The sequence below is a fragment of the Carettochelys insculpta genome, chromosome 2 (genome assembly GCF_033958435.1).
Source record: "Carettochelys insculpta isolate YL-2023 chromosome 2, ASM3395843v1, whole genome shotgun sequence".
Classification (NCBI taxonomy): Eukaryota; Metazoa; Chordata; order Testudines; family Carettochelyidae; genus Carettochelys; species Carettochelys insculpta.
Window position 1 is genome coordinate 93,980,443 of NC_134138.1, and position 17,001 is coordinate 93,997,443.

The following is a 17,001-nucleotide window of genomic DNA, read 5'->3' on the forward strand; positions in this document are numbered from 1 at the left end:
GCATTTATTAGCAGGTGGGAGTACACAGTTCATGCATCATAGTGCAGATTCACAGGTTTACCACTGAAACTAACACACAGGTACAGTACATGCACTGGTATATACCAATACCAACCTCTAACATAAGATTACTATGTTTGACATACACATTTTCACCCTTTATTCGCTTAATCAGACTATTCTGAAAGAAGTGAAAAGAAAGGGAAAGGTAAGGGACACAATATTCAAAGGATACAAAATGCTGTTCTAATGCATGACTCAGAGATTTGGCAAGTGGCATGCTGACAAATATGAACACACACAATTCAGTGACACGTATGGCCTTCTGCTCCGTACCTGTGCCTTGAGATCTCCCTCCTCCTCTTGATCCGACTGCCAGCATAGGAAAGATTTAAAAACAAAACCTGACCAACGCAAATCACCAAAAAATGCCTAAAGCTGACATGTGCATTTTATAATGCTAATATCACAAGTTCCCTCTATTGAGAGTGTTGGACAAATGAGTAGGCACATTTATCAGCTTAACCTTGCATAGTTCTCAGATCTAAAACAAGAGCCTTCTTTTAAGCTTGAAATCTTCACTTGTCTTATGTCTGTATTCTCAAATATTCACAGACGCTCCATTTATGAGCTTGCATTCAGATTTTCCTACTGAGATGTAACGGTGTATTAAACTTCGTTCCTAACAGTAAAAGCTTCAGATCTGCATGACACCAATGCTGCATCTACACAGGCAGCTTCTGTCAACAAAACTGGGCCTTTGTCGAGAAAAATCAGCTGTTCAATCAGCTATCCTGGTTCCTAATCAGGTATAATGTCTGTCGACAGTATTTTAATCAACAGAGTGCCCGTGTAGACATTTCTGTTGACAGAGGGGGCTTCTGAGTCGCTGAGCAGCCCTGTCTGCAGAGCTTCTGGTCTGCCATTCTGTCAAGAGAGGGCAGGGCAGTCTGGTTGCTCTTGTCGACAGAGCTGCTTGCTCTTTTGATCTGCTTGTGTACGTAGATGCTAACTGTCGACAGAGGTACTGCTGAGGTTTTGCTGTTGACAAAGGCTGACTGTGGAGATGTGACCCAAGAGTTTAAAAGTTATACTGCCGTAAACAGTCTTCTAAAAACTGGGAACAGTGCTCAATGCTGCCTAAAAAGACTGTAGCATCATCTAATTCCACAAAATGTTATTTCACTGATTTTATTCATTCTCTGTCTGAGTGTTTTTATCTACGCATTTTATCTATAATATGTATATATTGTCTTGCGATCCACTCACAGGAACTGCATTCTGGAACAGTACAGTCACCTGTCTTAGTCTGTGAGGCCCAAACTGAAACACCCGAAAAAAATCAGACCCTCGTTAGCTGCCCAACACTTTCTGAAAATTATGTCCTTAACAAGACGCCTCAAGCTGGGAATGCAAAAATTCAGGGTTCCAGAATCTCTACCTGTGAGAATTTAGCATAGTTTTTTTAAACATATATTTTTTGCATGGTTAAAAATAAAATTGCAGTTTGGAAACACTTACTAAACTTAATTCTGTTTTTCCCCACTCATCTCCAACATTCATAATGTTGCAGTTCCATCATGGGTTCTGCTGATTTTGGGCCATTATTTTCTTGTTAATGTTTTTAAAATTTCTCTTGACTGTTCAAATAACTGCAAATTCTATACATTAACTTTATCACCCAATCCTTATATATTGTCCTTACAGATGAGATCTTATTGGCATTGATATGCTACATACAGAATATTTCTCTGATGGTAATTTTAAAGATGATAATTTAAAATAGTGATTGGATCATTTTGAAAAACGTTAATAATGTATGCACACTATACAACTTTAACTCATGTTGGATCATACTCGGCCCTGGTGTATGCAACTGAAACTCCATTAACCCCACAGAAGTTACACTCTTCACTGGAGTTGTACCAGGGCTGAGTTTTGCATATTCAGTATACGTACTACCTTGTGTATATTTTAAGGCTTTGGTTTATCTGAAGAAGATGCCTATGCTCTTTATTTTCAGTGTTTGAAAACCATATATGTGACAACACATTTATTATAAATGTTACTTATTAAATAGTATTCAGGGAACAGTCTCAGGTCTGACTGACCAAACTTGAGCACATACCAGGAGGAGAAAAATTCTCCCAGCAGAAACTTTTCATTGTCTTTCTATTCCTCCTTTTTATACATTTAATTCACCATAACTTGTTCTTCTTAAAAATTAGATGATATAGGCTCAGTAGCATTGCAGCCCAGGGAAGCATTATTCTTTCAGGTTACTCTGTTAGCATCTCCTAACTACACAATTATCAGAGGGGTAGCCGTGTTAGTATGGATCTCTAGCAGCAACGAAGGGTCCTGTGGCACCTTATAGACTAACAGAAAAGTTTAGAGCATGAGCTTTCGTGAGTTAACTCACTGCTTCAGATGCTCTAGACTAACAGAAAAGTTTAGAGCATGAGCTCTAACTCACGAAAGCTCATGCTCTAAACTTTTCTGTTAGTCTATACGGTGCCACAGGACCCTTCGTTGTAACTACACAATGTGCACTAGTTTAGCAGAATTTCTGAACAAAAAGCCCAAAACAAAATCAATCCAGAATGGGTGTTTGAAATTTAAGGCATGAAATAAACTCTTAAATGCACACACGCGCACAAGGGTGTCTAAAATGCAGCAGCAGAGGAACAAAATAGTGCTAACATACAGGATCTGAAAGAAGTGACGCCACATGCTGTACCCTCTGGTAAACTATAGGCTGGTGACTGTACGAACCTCCGTGGCAGTGGTTTCACCATCAGCTGCAGTATCCGTCTGTTCGCTGTCAGTCTGTTTTGTTACATAAGTAACCAGGTTCCAAGAGGTAAGCAGGAATAAAGAATAAACCCATCTTGTCAGTAAATGCAGGTCACAGCTTGAATTGCTAAGCCTACATCCCTGTGCACTGCACCTGCATAGCTTTTTAAACCACATATAATTTAAAGAAAACACAAAAATGCTAGTTTAAATAAACAGAACAGACTCAGAGGAAGATTCAAGGCTTACTGTACATGGTATATGTCTTTATTGTAACAGCTTTATTACCTGAACAAAACATTACCTGAAAAATGTTATTTGAATCACAGGTTTTTCCTCTTACTAAAACCTTGTAAAATATATATATATATATACATAAATTAACAAACTTTTCCCCTACAAGGTAAAAATAAATACAATTGGTTATGCTGGTATATATAGTTACTGTGGTGTCTGATTTTGTAGGGGGAAAGATGGTCATTTGATTTTTAAAAATAAAAAAAAAAAAAGGTACTTTAACAGTCACCTGACTTTCAGCCCCTCATCTGTACAGATTTTAGTACTGTCCCCACACTGAAACATTAGGAGTTCAAGTAACTAGCTACACAGTCATCTACTGTCTACCTATGTCATTTGCGTAGCTCAATCCCCACCTGTTAGTGTGAAGGTAGACCAGGCAATATTGTTTCTGCTATTAAAATGGGAAAAACAAAAAACTTACCATTTTAAAAAAAAAATAAAATTTTCAACACTTTGTTCTGTATAAAATATTGACAAAACAAAAACAAAACCAACCAAGTACAAGTGGTAAAAATGAAACAAAGCACAGCATTATGCAGCCTAATGTACCCCTACTTTTCATGTTGCACAAGTAGAACACCATCATCAAATGCATCTTGGAATAGAAAATATGAGTGTCAGTAATTTAACAGAGTAAAATTTAGGGAACTCCTCATAAGGTGGCAATTAAAATGGTTAACAGACTTGCAAATCATCAAAATATTGTATTTGAAAGCAAAACTTGAATGTTATTAAAAACCATTAAGACACCTGCCCTTGATCTGCATGCAGAATTGGCACTAAAATTAATGAGTTCTTCAACTGACCAAGGATCATAAATGGTCGTATCATTATATAGAAAGCAATAAATGTCATGTAATGTATAGTTAAGACAATGCTCTTCAGCCTTAAGTCACATCAACATGAGAAAGGAGAAAAAAGGCCCCATAGTCCAAGGGACAGATGGAGGGTAACTCTTGACTTCGAATTTTCTGTCAGTGTGTGACAATTTTAACGTTACATTAAAGACACTTCTGAAACTTCTTTCATTGCCTTTGGCTATCACTCTTGCTTTTGAATCAAGGGTACAGCACGTGCATTATTTGTATGCTAGTCAGAACTGATGAAGTCATTTTGGTCTACTGGGTACATACATAACATGTATATATAGTTTTCCAGTAAGTGGATTTGACTGGACAGGTTACTTTTTTGTATGAAAGCTTAGTGCCAAAATAATTCATAAATCAAAATGCACTGATCACGAACAAATATTACCAAAAGTTTCTGTAGAAATAGCTACTTTGCTAGTAATAGTGATTCATTTTTTACACTAACTAAAACATCAGAACTTATTACGTCATAAGCAAAATTGTTTTTTGCATTAGAACAACCTAATTAAAATCCAATTCACTCCTTTAACTTTAAATTGTCTGAACAGATGTGTTCAGATATTTTTTTAAAAACAAACAAAAAATATGCAGAGGCCAATGCACTGTAATGCTGGACTTTGGCACAGATTACTACTGCTATTACACAAATTAGGCTTCAGAAAGAAGGCTGTGAAGAATTTTAATGACTAAGGCATGAACCATGCAGCTAATGAAATATAAAGGGACAAATTCTGCCTTGGGAGACTCGGACTGACTTCAGTAGGAGACACTGATCCACGTCTCAGGATACAAGGCGGTCAAAAGACGTTTGAGCAGAATAAGGTCTGTAGGGGCAGAATAGTTACCGCAGCTTTTAAATATGCCATGCACCTCACTGGGTACGTTATTATTAACTAAAAATACACATTTATACAGAGAGATGGCTACTGCTTCCCTAACAAATCTGAAATTCTAAATGAAATATAGAACCCAATATATAACTATGAAGGACAAATCCACTAATAAACAAATCTACATCAAGAGGGTAAAAGTAGACACTACTGAACAACTTGTCCAATAAAAATTAGAAGTCATTAAAAAGCAATGAAATGGAGGTTTAAGAGGCTCAGCAAGGCAGATTTCACTAGGAGGAGAAAGTTAAAAGAATGGCTGGTTAAAACTATGAACCAACTGTAGTACTCTGAACAATATGCTGCTGCTGGCACTAATTGGCAGGCTAGGGGATATGAAAGAAAAAAGCTGCATTCTGATAAGCTTCCATTGCTTGTCCTCTAGTTTGTGACACTAACTGCTGTGATTTGTTTTGCCGATGTAATGCAGACATGCCCAACTTTAAAACATATTAACTTTCATGCAATAATCTGAACAAGAAATACACCCTGGATTAGGCACAAGTCTGTGTAATTTGCCATACAAGTACTGATTCTGGGGGAACCACTGTCACAAAAGGACTAAATTGCAAACTGTAGTTTATACACGATGATGATATTTGCTTTGACCGCTAAGTGTGATCACAGAAGCGGTGATCATTTCTGAAAGATTTGGCAAATGGATTATATAAATACTACTTTACTGATGTTATTTTTGGCTATCCACTATACTGCTGTAACTGGCAACACGATATGATGTTTTTACTATTATAATCATCTTAAGAGCAGAGCTATATTATGTTGAAATGTAATGCTACCTCAAAGTGAAGACACAAAATGAGACTGTAAAATGGATCTCGGGTACCTTTCCTTCTCATCTGCAGTTTTTTTTTGTTTTGTTTTGTTTTTTCTTAAACACTAAAACCAAGAATAGCTGAAGAAAATATTGTGGTGCAAACAGATACAACATGGGCACTTGATAAATGGGAATGACACTCCTATAGCCAAATATGGCTGAAAATCTTGGCGCATATTTAAAAAAAATCTTTAGGTAAACAGAATGTGCATACAATGCAAATCAGACCAATAACTGCATGTAGAAATCCCTAATGGTAATTTAAATATGAAATAACCTGATCTGTAGCTGCAAAGACAGTACAGTTTGTACAAAACAGTCATGTAATTCTACATCTGACGACTCTAAAAATCTGGCCCCTTGCTTTTCCCCTGTCATCATAGAAAGGGTCAGGAGTAAATCAGGTACCAATTATTTTGTGCCTGTGGTACAATCAAGTAGATTCGCTTTCTTCTTCAGCCATGTAATTACTTCCAAATTTCTCACCAACACTACAGACTCTCGTTGCCAGGCAAATTGCTTTAGCTACATTTTGTTACAAAAGTCATCCACTTCACAGACAGAAACCAGTAATTCTGGTAGTGCTAATTTAAATCAGCAAGTGGTAACTAGGAGCAGCAATGCTGCTGCTACAACTGAAAAACTGGTACCAATGCAAATTTTCAGTGGCCAGCTGAATGGGATACTATCTGAATCTACAGCACAGACAGCCATAAACACCAGATCTGGATTTTGACATTAAAAGTTTGGAATATTAGGAACTGGAGACTTTGCTTGGCCTGTTGCAAAATTAAAGGCCAGTTTCAAAATGGTGTTTGAAGACTTTCAATATCTGGGATAGAGCCAATTATTAACCGTTTGATATGTAACTATGCATGCAATTGTACTTAATTACTCCTGATTTAAACAGCTACTTTACTCGCTTTAGTACTGAAAACAGAAAAATAGTACTGACTGGAAGAAGAAACCTGATTGGAAGAGACAGAGTTCAGATATCTTTCTTTAGGGTTGACTTCTGGCATATTGTAAATGTGATTCATCCTAACCTAACCCTAAAGTTTGAGCCAAACTGTGACCTCATTCACAGTGTTGTGCCTAACCCTGGGACCCAAGCTGCACTCCCAACACAAAAAACTTTTACATATCAGCACAGACAGAAATGAGGTTCTGAAAGTAGGACCACTATTGCAGCATTCTAACACTGTTTAGGACTGAAGCACTGAACACAAAAAGAAATGTGTTCTATGCCGAGGTACACACCTCTTCCTCTGAGCTGTCACTCAGGTCATTGTCAAGTGAAGCACTCAAGGAGGCCGCCTTGGGCTCCAGGTAGCAGAGGCACATAGCCAGAGGAAAGGAGAGCGTGAGAGCGTATGGCACTGAGAACGAGGCAGAGAGCAGAAAGAAAAAGATGAAAAGGAAGCACGGCACAAGGGAAGGTGATCGGATGGGAAGGTAATGCTGCACACTTTCAGGCAGGAAGCTGGTTTCAGAGAGGTTAGGGAAGGAGAGGTAGCCATCATCATCCAGGAGAGAAGGAAATGACTCTGGAAGTTGCAAGGAGAAGGAAAACAGTGTTCCACCTCTACCAGCTTTTTGCTTATAGCTACAAGTCATGTCTTGTTCAGCAGAGCAAACTCTTCCTTTTCTCTCAGAGTCCAAGTCAGACTCACCGTGCATTTGCATTATGTCTTTAGATGACTCACAACTTAATGGTTTTTGAGCTTTCTCCTTACATCTCCTACGAAGCTTTGTTGAAGATACAGGGGTACCAGATTGTGAGGTTGATGAGGAATGAAATGAATCAGTGCCAAGCAAAGATGACTGATGAAAGAGAAAGACAAGCAAACAAAGTGCAAAAGCAAAAGGACAAAAAGAAAACTGTAATTAGTTAATTTTCTTCTGTGTGTATACATACAAAACTTACAAAACAGAAATTTAACACCAAAGCTTTTCACTGAGTTAAATGAGAGAAATTCTCACACTGCTTGCCAATTATTAATGATGGAGGGTTGCATCTTACAAAAGCAACTTCTTTTTTCAACATTTGTCTGTCCAGTCATACTGTAATACAAGACGTAAATAAAAATACTTCAGAAGAACCATACCCACGTGCACCGCCAGATGCTGTATAGATGCCCATTGATCTTTAGTGCTTTCACATATGAAGTACATGGATGATAAAAATTAAAAAATAAAACCAAAAAACAAACACAAAAGCCCCCAAATTAAAAAAAAATACTTTAAAATAAGGAAGAAAAAAAGATGGGATACTATTTCTGTTTACGACAACATGTTCTACAGTTCTTACTCAGTCAAGTCGGTGGAAAATTAGCCTGAGAAAGCACTAGGCACAAAACAGGAGACTTGTCAAAAGTACAAATGGCAGTTAATGTTGGTCATCCAAGATTTTGAAAATCTCCCCCAAAATGATGGGCAAAAAAAAAAGGCTTTCGATAGCTTTTTCCCAAATCTTCTCCATAGCATGTATCTAGGGCTTAGTCTATACTACGGGGAATGTTGGGGGGGGGGAGGTTTGTAAATTGCACACTGCAATTTGCGTATCTTTTGCTGACAGTTGTCAGGAGAAGTTTTCCTGACACTGGCACATCCACATGGGGCCAACTGTTGGGAAAAGCCTGTCTGCTGGGACATCCCTCCCACCTCTTGGAGGTCTGGGAGCAGACTAGATACGTGGACATGGAATCTTTGGCTATGCAAATGTGAAGTCCCCAACAGAACCTCATTCACTGCCCCACGGAATGCCACTGCAGTCTGTGGGCTAAGGTGCTAACTACATGACCCTTGGGGATAAAAGCTGAATGTCATATGAAGCCAAGTTCCTCTTGTGCTACACCAAGAGAGTGATTTTGTAATCCTTTTCGCACAGGTGAAAAAAATAGAGCCAATACTCTTGCCAGCAAGTTCACTCTATCTAGGAAGAACAAGTAGGGTTTGCTACCTACTCCTTCATTAAAATGTAAAATTATTAGCAGGGCATGCAGCAAAATATTTAGGATTTTAAGCAAACAAGACAAGACGACAAGGGTGTGAGTTGCTGTAAGAGAATGTGCACTATTAGTGTGCTGTGAATCAATTCCATTCCTTTGTAGGCACTCACTGATATTCTTAAAAAAAACCCAGATTTACCATAGCATATTTGTAGACACAGACTGTGTCTGCACAGAGCTATAGTGCCAATAGTTTGATGCAAATAAGCAGTCTCAAAAATGCAAAATGCTGGCTCATTTGCATATTCACACTGCTATATTCATGAGACTATTTTGCATATCAACAGCAGAACTCAGGCAGAGTAGATGTGGTTCTACCGGCAAAAAACACAATTTGTCGGCAGCTCCTTATGCCTGGAAAAAAAAGTGTGAATATGCAAATAAGCCACCATTTTGCATTTCTGAAGACGATTTATTTACCTCAAACTGTTGGCACTAGGGCTCAGTGCAGAAACAGCTATTGGGTCAAATTCAATATCGCTCATTATGAATAAATGGAACAGACAACATCAACACCTCAGCCTCTTCCCATTACTGCCATCTCTCTCTGTTTTCTACATTTCATATGCACTTATAATCTTACATCTTTGCACCTGTTTACCCAGAGATAAGGGGTCTTAATGCCAGATCATACAGTAACTGGTTTCCATGCATAAACCTTACTACATATGATAGTACATGTCAAACCACTCTAGTCTGGCACACATGGTCCCTGACTGGTGCTGAACAAGAAAACTTGCTGGACCACGGGAGGTCAACATTGTCTAGCAGCATTACATAGAATCATAGAACACTAGAACTGGAAGGGGCCTCAAGTCATCAAGTCCAGTTCCGTGCCCTCTTGGCAGGACCAAACAGCGTCCAGATCATCCCCAATAGGTGTTTGTCTAAAGTGCTCTTAAATATCTCCAGGAGAACAATTTTTCTCCCTCCTCCTTGTAACCTTCTTTGAGGTACTTGAAAACCACTATCCCGTACCCTCTAAAATCTTCTCTTTTCTAAACTAAACAAGCCCAGTTCTTTCAGTCTTCCCTCACAGATCATGTTCTCAGTTCTTGTTGCTCTTCTATGGACCTCTTCCAATTTCTCCACATTTTTCTTGAAATGTGGTCCCCAGAATTGGACACAATACTCCAACTGAGGCATAGTGAGTTCTGAGTAGAGCAATGACTTCTTGTGTCTTGCTCACAGCACTCCTCTGTTAATGCATTCCAGAATCACGTTTGCTTTTTTGGCAACAGCACCACACTGTTAACTCATATTTCGCTTGTTGTCCACTCTGACCCCTAGATCCCTTTCTGCAGTACTCCTTCCTAAACAGTTGCTTTCCATTCTATATGTATGAAGCTGAATGTTTCTTTCTAATTGGAGTACTTTGCATTTGTCCTTATTAAACTTCATCCTGTTTACCTCAGATCATTTCTCCAGTTTGTCCAGATCATTCTGAATTTTGAGGCTATCCTTCAAAGCAGTTGCAACCCCTCCCAGCTTGGTATCATCTGCAAACTTAATAAGCGTACTCTTTATGCCAATATCTAAATCGTTGATGAAGATATTGAATAGAACCGGTTCCAAAATGGATACCTGCAGAACCACACTTGTAATACCCTTCCAGCATGACAGCAAAACATTAATAACTGCTCTCTGAAAACAGTTACCCAGCCAGTTATGCAACCACCTTATTAAGGCCCCATCTAAGTTGTATTTGCTTAGTTTAGTGATAAGATGATCATGCGAACCGTGTCAAATGCCTTACTAAAGTCTAGGTATACCACATAAACCGCCTCTCCCTTATCCACAAGGCTTGTTATCCTGTCAAAAAAAGCTATCAGATTGGTCTGGCACGATTTTTTCTTTACAGATCCATGCTGGCTGTTACCTATCACCTTATTTTCACCCAGATGTTTGCAGATGAATTCCTTAATTATTTGCTCCATTATCTTTCCCGGCCCAGAAGTTAAATTGACTAGTCTGTAGTTTCCTGGGTTGTTGTTTTTTCTTTTTTTATAGATGGGCATTATGTTTGCCCTTGTCCAGTCTTCTGGAATCTCTCCTGACTTCCAGGACTTTTCAAAGATGATAGCTAAAGGCTCAGAATCTTCCTCTATCAGCTCCTCAAGTATTCTAGGATGCATTTCATCAGGCCCTGGTGTCTTGAAGACATCTAATTTTTCTAAGTAATTTTTAACTTCTTCTTTATGTATTTTATCCTCTAAACCTACCCCTTTCCCCCTAGCATCCATTATGTTCGGCATTTCTGCATCAGCCTTCTTGGTGAAGAGCAATACAAAGGAGTCATTATGCACCTCTGCCTTTTCCAAGTTTACAGATATTGTTTCTCCCTCCTCACTGACTAGTGGGCCTACCCTGTGCCCTTGGTCTTCCCCTTGCTTCTAATATTTACAGAATGACTTCTCGCTACTCTTCGGCTGGGTCTACACTAGCTCCCAACTTCGAAGAGAGCATGGTAAGTAGGGTGTCGGGAGAGAAGTGCTGAGGTACATATGCAGCACTTCATTAAGCTAATTCTCCCCCGCAGCAACTTCAAAGTGTTAACCTTTGAAGTGCCAGCTTGTGTGTAGCCACAGCTAACCTGCCAGTACTTCAAAGTGCCTGGGCAACTTCGAAGTCCCTTTACCCCATGCAAACCACAGCAATTCATTAATAATCTCCTGATACCCTACTTATCATGCTCCCTTTGAAGTAGGGATCTAATGTAGACACAGCCTTTATGTCTCTAGCTAATTTGAGCGAGTTCTGTGCCTTGGCCTTTCTAATCTTGCCCCTGCATACACACATTGTTTGCTCATATACATCTTTTAAATTTCACTTATTTTCCACTTTTTATATGACTCCTTTTTGATTTTGAGATCATGCAAGATCTCCTGGCTAAGCCAAGGTGGTCTTTTACCATACTTCCTAGATTTCCTATACAGCGGTACAGTTTGCTTCTGAGCCCTTAATAATGTCCCTTTGAATAACAGCAAGCTCTACTCAGTTGTTTTTCCTCTTAATTTTGCTTCCCATGGGACCTTCCCAACCAGCTCTTTGAGTTTACCAAAATTTGCTTTCCTAAAATCCACCGTCTCTATTTTGCTGTTCCCTCTTTCACTATTGCTTGGAATCATGAACTCTGTAATGTCATGGTCACTTTTTCCCAAGCTACCTTCCACTTTCAAATTCGCAATGAGTTCGTCCCTGTTTGTTAAAATCAAATCTAGAACCGCTTCCCCCAATAGTTTTTTCTACCTTCTGAAATAAAAAATTGTCATCCATGCAGTTGAAAAACTTTCAGGATATTCTGTGCCTTGCTGTGTTGGTTTCCCAACATATGTCTGGCTACTTGAACCAACACTTCCACTGCTTACTGGGCTTCTAGAAGACATTTAGGGGTAAATTATAGCTAAATAATAGCACAGAACACTGAGAACTAGGACTGGTGTCTGTAAACAAACTTTATGGGACGAGGGGAAACTTGGCCATGACCAGTGGTCATCTGGCTAACTAAAATCATGCTGGGTTACAGATGTTGCCAGACAAGAAAGTTCCAGATTAGACAGGGTCAACCTGTAGTAGGTACTGGACCCCTTCAGCTGAATGTTTACATGAAAAATTACTCATTTTTAAAATTATTTTCCTTTAACCTAGTCTCCAAGCAGACCACATAACCACACACTTCTTGATGGCTGTTAATGTATGTACTGATGGAATATCACAGCATTTCAGAATTAAAATGATCAAATAATTTTTTTGCACTTTTAAATACTTATGTTTAATAAAATACCACTTTTCAAAATGAATTCCAACAGAACCGAACTTCAGAGATTAGCAATGTGAGAGAAGAGCAGGCAGAATCAGGAAATACACAGCTAAACCAAACAAGTCTTCCTGACCTCCTATGCCAGAAAAAGATACCGAACCTTTTTTTAAAAACTGACACTGTTATACTCACCTGCTATGTTCAAGTTCATACCTGCTCTGAAGTGCCAAACAGATTGAAGCTGAGTGAAATTACTTTTTATGTCATATGTGCACATAAATGTTTCTTTAGAATATGAATCCAAAAGGTATAATTTATAAATATTCCCTCTGCCAGTAATGGTTTATTAATTAATAAGATTGGACAATTGACTTTTAGAATTACTCCTAGAACACTAACAAAACAAAGCAGTCTTTGAAGTGTTACATTTCTGCTAACAAAATGATTTATCCTGGAATACTAGTTAAACCTGAAATGCTTAATTTAAACAATACAATTCCTCACCAGAAAAGCTGAAAAACTATAAGTAAAAGTTTAGATTTCTTTGAGTAAGAATTAAATTGAAAACTTGTTCAGTTGCTTCTCCTGGTCTGATCTGTATTCCCATTTTATATCAATAATGAAGCTCCCTTGGTCCTCAAGAGAAACTGAACTGGTCCCCTAGTAATATTTGAAAATAGCTGTTCAGAATTTGCTCTGTTTGATGTACCCTTTAACAAGAATAGAGCAAGCTGAATTCCAGAATTACTTGGACAGAATTAATGACAGAAATCTACATCACACAACTGAGGAGTAGAAAAATACCAATAAAAATAGGCTTTCCAGTGCAAAGCTACATAAAAAGGAAACCAACACCTCACTGAGCCAGAAAAACACATGCAGTACACTGGCACTGACCAGTCAGGTGTGGAGAGTATATGCCGAGGTAGGGAATGTGACCAGAAAAAAACAAAACAAAAAAAAAAAAATCCAAACAAACAACAGTGATGCTTAAACACTGAACTGTGCAAAACAAAACAAAACCAACCAGCCAAGCACCCTGAGAAATATTGTTGACCATTCAAAAGTGGACAAAATAAATACATAAAACAAATAAAGAGAGCAAAAAATTGTACTATGTAAATATCATTTATTTAGTCCCTGTTGAAAACCTTACCACACTCACAGCTAAACCAAACTTTTTCTAAAACGAATAGCAGAAAGCACGAATTAACTTTAAACACTTCACAGACACATGCTCCATAAAAAGACTGCTTATTATACATGTAATACATATGCTTTTTTTTTTGTTGTTCTTACTGAGTTTTGCTTCTTTCCTCCTAATAATTACTGTGATACTGCAAGTTCTTCACAGATGCGTTAGTTAAATAGTAAACCTGGAAACATTACCTTTGTATCATGTCGTATTGCTGAGACTGGAGTGATTTCCTCTCCTTTTTTTTTGCCCTCTTCCTCATCTCTTTCTTCCTCTGCTTTTTTCTCTGGAGTCACAGTGGTTATCAAGTTGGTTTGAGAGATGCCCTTTGTTGTGGCGTACTGGCCAGTACCAACCTCTGCAGCAGACATAGAATCCTTCATGTACATTTCATGGTTTTCATTCACTGATGCTAAAAGCAAATATAATTTAAAGAGATAAAGTCTGAAGCAGCTTGTTCTGCAGATCTGAATAAAATCAGAAGCTGGGTTAGTAAAACATTTTGTTGAAAACATGAAAATATTGTATTTTGGAAATCCAGAAACATGCACATATAGTTAAGTAAAAATGTTATAGGCTTACTTTAAATATCTGGGTTGTTTGGACATACACACAGTAATTTTTAGATGCACGTGTATTCACACACTACATTCATAATGCATACGTTATGCATTATTTTGAACAGTTAGTAAGCTATTAAAGCGCTTAATATCTGAATGAAATTAATGCATTGCCATATTAGTAGGCCAGGAATGTAAGGGGGGCGGGGGGAGAAAAAAAAAACTAGCTATGACTTCAGCCATGGGTAGAGGAACAAAGGAATTTTTTGAATCTCTTTCACAATGTAATGTAATGCAAATAAAATGCATTATGTATAGCGGCACAGCATTACATAAAATGACATTCTTCATGTAATACATGCATACGATCTGAGAATCAAGAAACAGTTTAAGAACATAACAGCTATCCTGGATCAGACCAAATGGCCATCTCACTCAGTAGTCTGTCTTCTGACAGTGGCCAGTGCCAGGTGCCCCAGAATCACTTTCCACAATTAAAATTATGCCCTCGACCTCAAAAATAGGATGGCAAAAAAATGTGTGCAGGTCAACAGGACTATCTGTGTAAGTAAACCAAACAGGATGTAGCTTCTCTCAGTATTTTAGGTCTTAAATGTTCAATAATCTAGAAATCTGAATACATATTAAAGTTTCTGAAACAAGTAGCAGATTAACAAATAAAAATATATGTCCAGATCCTGCATAGGAATAATTTTATGCATGTAAGCAATTCCTAATTCAATGGGATTGCTCACATCCGTAAGATTACTAGCAGAGGTGAAAGTAAATGTGTGCGCCCTGGTGTGCAACTCTGGCAAGAGCTATCTGAACTGTGGCAAAAGCCAGCAAGGAGCTATTTCAAGAGCTGGCAGGGACCCAAGGTTGCAGTAGGAGAGTACCTGGAAAAAAATGTAAGTTACTGTTGCCCTGATTACTAGCAAGTGTAAAAGTTTACAAGATCCTTGATGCTGCAATTGTATGCAATGCTGAATGTTACATTTATATTTTCATTACATAACAATGTCGTGAGCTAATTTGAATCAATGCCAAAAGACGTCTCTTTTCCCTCCCGCTGTGTTTATGTAAATTAAATTTTTTTTAAACCTTGCACATCCTAATACAACTGTAAGAGACCACGTCAGATTTCTTGTCTCTTAGATGACCTTGGCAGGGGGAGAGGGGAACTGTTTGGGTACCATAAACAAAATAATATAAGACTTGAGAGCAATTTGTGCTTGGAGATGCATGCACAGCAATCAGGTCACTAGTTGCTTGGTAGGCAGCAGGAAGCATATTAGAATTAGAAGGATGAAATCAATGAATGATAAGCACTGTCGCTATCCATTTCATAGGGAGAAGGGAGGGACTGTCACTAAGATGTTTAAATCACAGATTTTTATCCCCCTAACTCAGTAGTCTTCATCATGTATCAGCTGTGGAGCATTTGTGATAGCCTTTTGCCAGCAAAAGTTTTTTTTAAAAATGCAGTCATTTCAAATAACGCTTCTTAAAAAAACTTTTCACAAAAAAATTAAAAAACAATTATGCATATAGGGTAAAACAGTACAGCACTAAAAACCTAACCAAGTAGTTTAGATATGTAAAGAGCATGCTGCTTTAACATAAAGGAGAAACATAACCTTGATTTCCATGTGCTACAGAGAAACAAAAAGGAGGAAGGAATATTAACCTAAACTACATTATACTCGACATTACATAATCTGAATTAGTTTATGTAAAAAGCTATATGCTATATCATGCTATGCCAGAGAGGAAATAAGAAATGAATGCTGTTTGTTACTCACTGAAGGGAAATGATTCACCTGTGAACTTCTATCATATGCTTATGAATCTCCATGCAGAAAATTAAATTACATCACACAAATCCAATAATTCACCTAAACGCTGGAGAGAAGTCTGAAGTCTGGTTTGCTATATACATACTGGCAGATGCTAGCAACCCATGCAAACAGTTCTGAACAGCCCTCAAAAGACAAAAGTACTTAGCAGTGGTGAGGCTGAGGGATGCAGCTCATGAAGGTTACTTCCAGGGATATAGCATCCAAACAATTTTTTAACCTATTGTATGTGCCTTTTAGCGCCTCCATACTTATGAAGAGTCTTCAGAAGGGTCACTATGAGTCAAGGATAAAAGTCGTCACTGTCATGAAAGGGCTAGTAACATTCCAAGATGGGAAACAGAGTTTTTATCTGTGTAAAATCAGACAATAAGTATATTTTATTTTAACTCTTTTCCATTCAACTTTACCTATTTCTGTTCCTCAGTCTTAATTCCCACCCAGATTCTCAAGGCCCATCCATGTACACAAACTCAGCTCTCTCTCACTCACTCTTCCTCACTCCTTGCTCAACTTCATCCTCTCCCTTTGGAACTCTCACATCCCTTCCCCTGGCTAGTACATCTACAATGTAGCTTGAAGGGAAGGGGAGCACTAGCCTTGGTGCTTTTCACAGTCTTCAAAGGCTAAGAAATTTGTTCTCCACCTCTGGCTGGATTAAGAAGCAGAAGGCACAAAGGGGATCTTTACTCCCTCTTGTGATCATCTCTTTTCTTCCTGCGACATAGAAAGGGAGATTTCAATGCAAGTGATTCTTGTTCTCTGGGGTTGGGGGAAATCAGGAACACCACAGAAAGCAGAGTAGCTGGACCTCTGCCTCATCCTGTCTGGACAGCTAGGTGAATGATAAGGGTGAGAGGGACCTGACCTATGCAGGCTGCTGGTGGGAATGCCTACTGAGATTCTTTGTAACTGAAATCAGCAGT

The 17,001-nt window shown here is 38.4% G+C and overlaps 1 protein-coding gene across 26 annotated transcripts in view; it reads right to left on the reverse strand.

Moving 5' to 3' along the window:
• Positions 1-17,001, reverse strand: part of EPB41L3 (erythrocyte membrane protein band 4.1 like 3) — a 231,883-nt gene that overhangs the window by 18,457 nt on the left and 196,425 nt on the right. For 17 of the 26 annotated variants that reach the window (XM_074987386.1, XM_074987406.1, XM_074987405.1 and 14 more), the window contains exons 12-15: positions 13,851-14,068; positions 2,776-2,829; positions 337-372; positions 116-181 (exon numbers count right to left, since the gene is read on the reverse strand). In XM_074987386.1, the coding sequence (XP_074843487.1) occupies positions 116-181; positions 337-372; positions 2,776-2,829; positions 13,851-14,068 (374 nt within the window). Of the gene's footprint in view, positions 1-115; positions 182-336; positions 373-2,775; positions 2,830-6,950; positions 7,515-13,850; positions 14,069-17,001 lie in introns of all 26 variants that reach the window. The other 9 variants (XM_074987407.1, XM_074987391.1, XM_074987411.1 and 6 more) reach the window with 6 other exon arrangements.